Source organism: Argentina silus (assembly GCF_951799395.1).
Source record: "Argentina silus genome assembly, chromosome: 20".
In the NCBI taxonomy this organism is placed as follows: domain Eukaryota; kingdom Metazoa; phylum Chordata; class Actinopteri; order Argentiniformes; family Argentinidae; genus Argentina; species Argentina silus.
In genome coordinates, this window is record NC_139674.1 from 13,493,179 (window position 1) to 13,500,599 (window position 7,421).

Consider the following 7,421-nt stretch of genomic DNA (forward strand, 5'->3'; position numbering starts at 1 on the left):
CTTTATTTCCCTCACAATTGAATGACATTGCACAATGTTTTATGTACGGTAAAAACAAAAAGCAGGTGTAATGTACTTCCCTAACACATAAGTTCACATGAGGAATAGGCTACCTGTGATTGTGTGCAGAAGTGGGGTGTAACCGGGTAAATATGGCTATGTTGGTTTTGACTGAATCTGGCTGGCCCATTCATTACATTGGTTCTCCACCCAGGGATGTTGTGTTGGCTTGCCAACAGTCACTGAGGTCTTTTTTCCCTGTGAGCTGTCCGTAGAGTATGCTGCCTGTGTGTGTGAATCATTTCTGTGGAGCTGCCTCCATCCATGAAGTACCTTTGTTGAAGTTGTCTCCCAAAACAAAGCTGCCAAATTGGTCTGAAGCCAAATGTTATGATGTTCTCTGTTTGTAAACTGGTTTAAGTGTTTCACATGTTAAACCTCATCCCTTTAAATGTTACATTGTGTTTTTAACGAAAAATCCTATTTGTTAAATTGTTGATATCTTCAGAAGATCATAAGAATTATGGAATAAAGTAAAACAAATAGATGTGGTTGGTTGCTTTGATAATGATTATGGAATATTGATAGGGGAGGCTGGAGTGATCAATTCAATTGATGTTTTGGCAATAACATCAGATAAGCAATATATTTCTCAGCCAGAGGGTGGCGACATTCACCACAATCTCCAATGCAATGTCACACCGGTACAGTCAACCCAGTACAGTTCATTCCATTTAGCTGACGCTTTTATCCAACGCGATTTACATTGCAGTGAGTGCATACATTTCAGTATATATGGTCCCAGCAGGAATCAAACCCACAACCTAAGCGTTGTTAGAGCACCATGCTCTACCAACTGAGCCACACACACTCTGAAACACACAGTGTGTGTATGACAACACTTATACACGTTACATGGAAAGGAAAATAAGGAACATATCTGTTACTGATCGAGCACTGAATGGAGAGATGTCGTCTGGTAACCGCACTTGATTGGATGATTAGAGCCAATCGTGGACATCTGATTGGAGGATTAGAGCCAATCGTGGACATCTGATTGGAGGATTAGAGCCAATCGTGGACATCTGATTGGATGATTAGAGCCAATCGTGGACATCGGATTGGACGGTTGGAGCCGATTATAGCATTTCTTCATCATGCTAAATCCGCTACACGATCCTAGCTAACCACATACACATTTGTCCAAAAAGTAACAATTAGCTAGCCTGCTCGTCGTTTACAGAGACATTCAATGCGAAGGTGAGTCTTACATAAGGGATTGTATATACAATTTAAAACGAACATACACTGAATGAAGTGATGTGCCTGTATACAGCTAGCTATGACGAACCGTAACTAGCGGACCGTTCGTTAGGCCCTTACCGGCAGAGAAGCTCTGGCCCAACACATCAGTGAGTTGTCAACTGTAACTGAATGGAGCGACAGTGGTTTCTGGCCTCCTACAATATCGCTGTCGCTTTTAAATGCTTTAGCACCATGGCCAGCCGAGCCAGGGGTTTCGGTTTCGGGCAGAGGAAGAAGAGGAACACCGAGGAGCATCAGAAACAGCGGCGGCGTGATCTCCAGGCCCGCCACCGCGCCACACTGGCCACCCTGTTTGAAACCCTCAAAACGGTCGTCTGCCCGTCCTCAACCAAGACCCCCGCCAAGGTAGCTAACTGGCTAACTCTTTCTAACAGACCGACCCCCAACCAAGACCCCCGCCCAGGTAGATTTCTAACAGACCGACCCCCAACCAAGACCCCCGCCAAGGTTAGCTAGCTTAGCTAACTCTTTCTAACAGACCCTTCCCTGCCAATCTAGCTAACTAGCAAACTCTTTCTAACAGACCGTCCCCCAACCAAGACCCCCGCCAAGGTAGCTTTCTAACAGACCGACCCCGAACCAAGACCCCCGCCCAGGTAGATTTCTAACAGACCGACCCCGAACCAAGACCGACCCCGAACCAAGACCCCCGCCCAGGTAGATTTCTAACAGACCGACCCCGAACCAAGACCGACCCCGAACCAAGACCCCCGCCAAGGTTAGCTAGCTTAGCTAACTCTTTCTAACGGGCGTGCATTCCGTTGCATAGCGAGGGGAGACAGAGTTCAACATGTCTTGTCCATTTACAACTTTTGATTTCACTCATGATAGATATCACACCAAACAAAAGCCCACTGAAACTTTGGCCTACCCCTACCATGGTTTTTTAAATGACTCAAATGTCATTTAAGCCTCAACCATTATCCTATATCCTATATAAAAACAAAGGATAACCATGATCATTCTCTCTGACAGTGGAAAATCCTGGACCACGCCAAAGGATTTCTGAAAGAGCAGGAGGCCTACCTCTCCAGGCTGCTGTCGTTGAGGGGTGAGGTCTGGAAATTGGGGGCAATATAATAAAGCCAACTACATCAGTGGTGCGTCAACCATTTAGGTTTTTTTCGATCGATAAATGTAATGTTTTTTTATTGTTTATTCCCTCTTGTTTAGGGATTTTCCTTGGCAACGAGGACGGACAATTCAATATGGACGAAGTGCGGGAGGAATACCGCACGTTATCTGCACACCGCAGGTATTTAACACCTGCACATGCGACGGAGTACCACAGGAGGGCAGCATCTGTCCATGTCATGACCGACACACCACTGATGCTGGTCATCGTACAACTGCAGCGAATGTCACTCAGTCACTCCAACCATTCTACATTTTACATGTTGCATTTACAGCATTTACCAGACGCCTTTATTCAAAAAGCGACTTACAACAAATACATTTGTTTAAGTAAGTGAATCATCTATCCCCCAGTCATCATAAGATAAAGTAATCAATGCTCGGGCCAGGGGCCATAGGCAGTCACAATGCTAGAAGAAGGATTATTATTTTTTTATTATTAACCAGAGAGAAACTTGTATAGGGGGGTAGTGGGGGTGAAGAGGTCTTTAGGAGGGACCGTTCTCTGGTCCCACACAGTAAAACAACAGGTTAATCTGATGAATAAGTACTGTGTTTACCTGGACACATCAGAGACTGACTGCACTGCACTGACTGAGCATCGTTTTATTGTTATTATAGTAAACCTGATGTCGTTCCTGAACGTAGCAAAAAACATGTTGTTATTGTTGTTTTCATCTGCTTGTATCGCTCCAGGAAGCAGGGGCTTAGAAGTCCCGGGCCTGAAGGGGAGGCGAGTAGCGTGGAGGAGGAGGAGGAGGAGGAGGAGGAGGAGGAGGAGGAATCAGTGGAGGAGGCCATGGATGAGTCAGTCCAGTCACAGTCATCCATCAACTCCCTGCCCAACATCCTGGAGTTTGAAGGGTGGGTGGACTGGCTCTTCAGAGGACAGGGCATGATTTGACTCCACAGAGAGCAGGCAGACACAGTCGAGGGTCCGCGCTCCAAATCAATACTAGATGAGGGTTTTCCGGTGCTCCTGCGGTTATTTTCTCAACGCAACAAACACACACGTTTCGACGGTTACGCCGGTTATGTTCTTCACGACTCCGAATCACGGGTGGACAGAAGTAGTCACGATATAACACAATCACATCACAAGTGTCAAACCAATCTCAGTCTCCTGCCTCTGTCAGTCCACGAGTCTAGTGTGTCCATTCACAAGGAGTGTTTCCTCATCCGATGGACCGCTGTTCAGTCTCCTCTCCTCTCCCTGCTGAGGTCGTTCAACGGTCCTGAGGGGGTGGCGGGACCTGTCATCTCTCAGATCAACCACGGAGGCCATCTTAGATCCCAAGTTGTCTACTGTACTGTGGCCATCACCATGGAGAATGGTTTTCAGGAGTGGATGAGATGAGTCCGTTTATTTCACCGAATGGCAAAATGACAATCTGAGATAGATAGCGTAGCTAGTGTAGATCCCCGGGCCTCAGTTTTTCCCCCTCCGGAGCCAGAAATGAGAGTTTATCCTCCACCCCCACAGCTTTACACAGGAGGCTGCTGTGTTACTGTTACACAGTACTGCATGGATCTTAGTGTTTCTTTCTCTCTCTCTCTCTCTCCCTCCCTCCCTCCCCCCCCCTCCCCTCTCTCTCTCTCCCCCTCCCTCTCTCTCCCCCTCCCTCTCCCCTCTCTCCCTCTCCCCCCCCTCTCTCCCCCTCCTGCTACCCCCCTCTGTCTTCCCCTCTCTCTCCTCCCCCCCTCCAGGTACCTGTTGTTCTACAGGCAGACGGTGGACACGTTGGTGCGTAGTGGCGTTCTGAGGCAGGGCCAGACCGGCCTGGCCGTGGTTTCAGAGGCCATCTCAGGCCTGTGGGACAGCCTGTCTCCAGAGCGCCAGGCCTCCTACCAGACCCCTCCTCCCCCACTGCAGAGCACCCAGGCCTGGGCAGGGCCCGCCCAGGCGGCCTCCCCCGACCCAGACACCCACCTCCAGCCCCTCGAGGCCCACAGCCAGGGAGACATTGCCTCCTCCACTTCCTCCACCTTCCCGGAGGTAAGGGCCATTAAAGTGCACTTATTAGGCTCCGGAAACGATGATGGGATGAGCCACAACACATATTTTGTGTCATATTTTATGTCATCATAATCATAAGAATTATAGTTTATAAGCGCTTTTCAGAGAAAGCAGGAAGATAAAGTCAGAAGCTACAGTATGTGACGAACTGGGAAGAACCACAGCACCTATTTTATGTCATCGTAATAATAATAATTATAGTTTATGGATGCTTTTCGGGAAGACCCAAAGACACTTAGCATCCTAAAAAAAAAACAGGGTAAGACAATGTCAGATGCTGCAGTATGCGATCGTCCCTGAAGTCAGAAAGTCATTCCTCTAGAAACTCTGAGCAGTCAAAAGCTGTTTCCAGGCTCAGAGCTCCTCCAGCTCCTTCTGCTGTCAAGGAGCAGGTCATTGTCACTCTTATTAGATTCGGAGTGGAAATAAGCAAGCGTTTTGCGATAGCAAGGAGAACCCCTTGCATAAGCGGGCCGTTTGTTTTTCCTGTCTGGTCCGATCTGAGAGCTGGTTATCTATGTCTTGGAGGGAGATGCTTTATCTCACTACAGCAGATGCCTTCGCTGGTGGACAAGTGATTTCCAGCATGGCTCGACTTGCTGCGTCTCTCTCTCCCTCCCTCCCTCCCTCCCTCTGTCTCTCTCTCTCTCTCTCTCCCTCCATCCATCCATCCCTCCCTCTCTCTCTCTCTCTCCCTCCCTCGCTCCGTCTCTCTCCCTCCCTCCCTCTGTCTCTCTCTCCATCCGTCTCACTCTGCCTCCCTCCCTCCCTTCCTCTGTCTCTCTCTCCCTCCCTCCATCCCTCCCTCTCTCTCTCCCTCCCTCCATCCCTCTCTCTCTGTCTCCCTCCCTCCCCCTCTCTCTCTCTCTCTCCCTCCCTAGCTCCATCCCTCTCTCTCTCTCTCCCTCCCCCTCCCTCCCTCTCTCTCCCCCCTCGCTCCATCCCAGTCGTCTGCTCCAGGACAGATGCCATCGCTAATCCGGTCTCAGACGAGGGAGGGGGGGAAAAATCATTCCTCTCAGTACTAACGTTTCGGGGAGGGGGGGGGGGAGAGAGAGAGAGAGAGAATAGACTTGTGTCCCCTCTATCCCGGGCTCTGGCTGAGGGAAGCAGCATCAGCGGCGGGTTTAAGAGCCAGCATTGTTTGGGTGGCGGTATCGCTCCGCGTGTGTACGCCACCCCTCGCCCTCGCTCCGTTCCGCTGGTAGAAGGCCAGGAGCTGCACCACGGTCACGGGGAATGACAGAGTCCCGGAGGCGCGTTCACGTCGGGGAGAGAAGGCGGGAAAGCTCGCAACTCGCAGCTCCGTCTCGTTCCGTAAAAGCGTGGTGTTTTGATTTAGGCACGCAGAGTTACTGGACACAATTGATTGTTGTCGCTGCCACCACCGCGTGCTTGTGTGTGTGTGTGTGTGTGTGTGTGTGTGTGAGTGTGCATGTGTGTGTGTGTGTGTGTGTGTGTGTGTGTGTGTGTGTGTGTGTGTGTGTGTGTGTGTGTGTGTGTGTGAGAGTGTGCGTGTGTGCATGTGTGTGTGAGTGTGAGTGTGCTTGGTGTGTGTGTGTGCGGTGTGTGTGTGTGTGAGAGTGTGCGTGTGTGCATGTGTGTGTGAGTGTGAGTGTGCTTGGTGTGAGTGTGAGTGTGCTTGGTGTGTGTGTGTGCGGTGTGTGTGTCTGTCTGCCGAGTGCCCTCGGGTCAAGCTTATTCAAGGTCAGGGGGGCTTTAGGTGGTCTTAGGTGTCGGCTAATCTGTAGACCAGACTGTCGTCTGAAGGCTCAGGGAAAAAAACTGACCAGGCTATGACTTCAAGTCTGCAACCTGCTCTGCTGAGGAAATGGCCATCAGTGGACAAATACTCACTGTACAGATGTGTGTAACTGTAGGTTATTAGGGAGGGGGGGGTGGGTGGGGGGGGGGGGGGGAACTAGCCTGCCACTGTAATGTGCAATGCTGTAGCTATGTTTATTGTGATAATTATAGCTGTTCCCTCTCCTCAGTCCCTCCATATAACGGAAGCATAACGTGAGAACACTGCGTTACGTTTGGTTTATTTCCCTCGTAAAGCACGTTGTATTGTAATGGTATGAAACGCACTATAAATCCAAACAGACGTTTGATTGGATTCCGATGCTCTGTGTACTCAACATCCTCTTAACTTAACTGCACTCGTAACAAGATTGTTTTTGAATGTTTCTGTTTCGGTCGTTTTTATTTGTGTTCTTCTCTTCGTCTTGGTCTTCTCTCTGTCTCTCTCTCTCTGTCTCTCTCTCTCTGTCTCTCTCTCTCTGTCTCTCTCTCTCTGTGTCTCTCTCTCTCTCTCTCTCAGGACCTGCTGCAGGACGCTTACGACGTGGTGATGCAGGAGATGGACTCTGCCTCCGAACACTGGTTCTGTCAGACACACAGGTCCTGTCAGACACACAGGTCCTGTCAGACACACAGGTCCTGTCAGACACACAGTCTCACCACACAGGTCCTGTCAGACACACAGGTCCTGTCAGACACACAGGTCCTGTCAGACACACAGGTCTCACCACACAGGGAAAAAGACGACACATTTCTAGCCATTTTCTCCACTTCATTGTTATGGACACCAACAAGAAGGATGTATTTATCAGCGATATTAAAAGCCAATAACTATGTCCTTCAGTGTTAAAAATAGCCAACGAGTACAGTGGTACACTAATACTCTTCCTCCCTCCCTCTCTCTCTCTCTCTCTCTCTCCCTCGCTCCATCCCTTTGCCAGTCATCTGCACTAGTATACTAGTAATATAACATATGCCATTTAGCTGATACTTTTATCCAAAGCAACTTACATTGCAGTGAGTGTATACATTTTTCAGCATATAATGGTCCCAGGGGGAATCAAACCCACAACCTAAGCGTCGTTAGCGCCATGCTCTACCCACTGAGCCACAGAGGACAACCCGAGTCAAACCCTCCCTG

General features: G+C 49.4%; 1 protein-coding gene across 1 annotated transcript in view; it reads left to right on the forward strand.

Moving 5' to 3' along the window:
* Window positions 1-1,497: 1,497 nt before the first annotated feature.
* Window positions 1,498-7,421, forward strand: part of LOC310820321 (stimulated by retinoic acid gene 8 protein-like) — a gene marked incomplete at both ends in the record, with an annotated part of 9,972 nt that continues 4,048 nt past the window's right edge. The window contains 6 exons of the mRNA XM_083691903.1: window positions 1,498-1,671; window positions 2,302-2,377; window positions 2,500-2,686; window positions 3,157-3,324; window positions 4,168-4,456; window positions 6,801-6,880. Coding sequence (XP_083548029.1) covers window positions 1,498-1,671; window positions 2,302-2,377; window positions 2,500-2,686; window positions 3,157-3,324; window positions 4,168-4,456; window positions 6,801-6,880 — 974 coding nt within the window. The remainder of the gene's footprint in view (window positions 1,672-2,301; window positions 2,378-2,499; window positions 2,687-3,156; window positions 3,325-4,167; window positions 4,457-6,800; window positions 6,881-7,421) is intronic.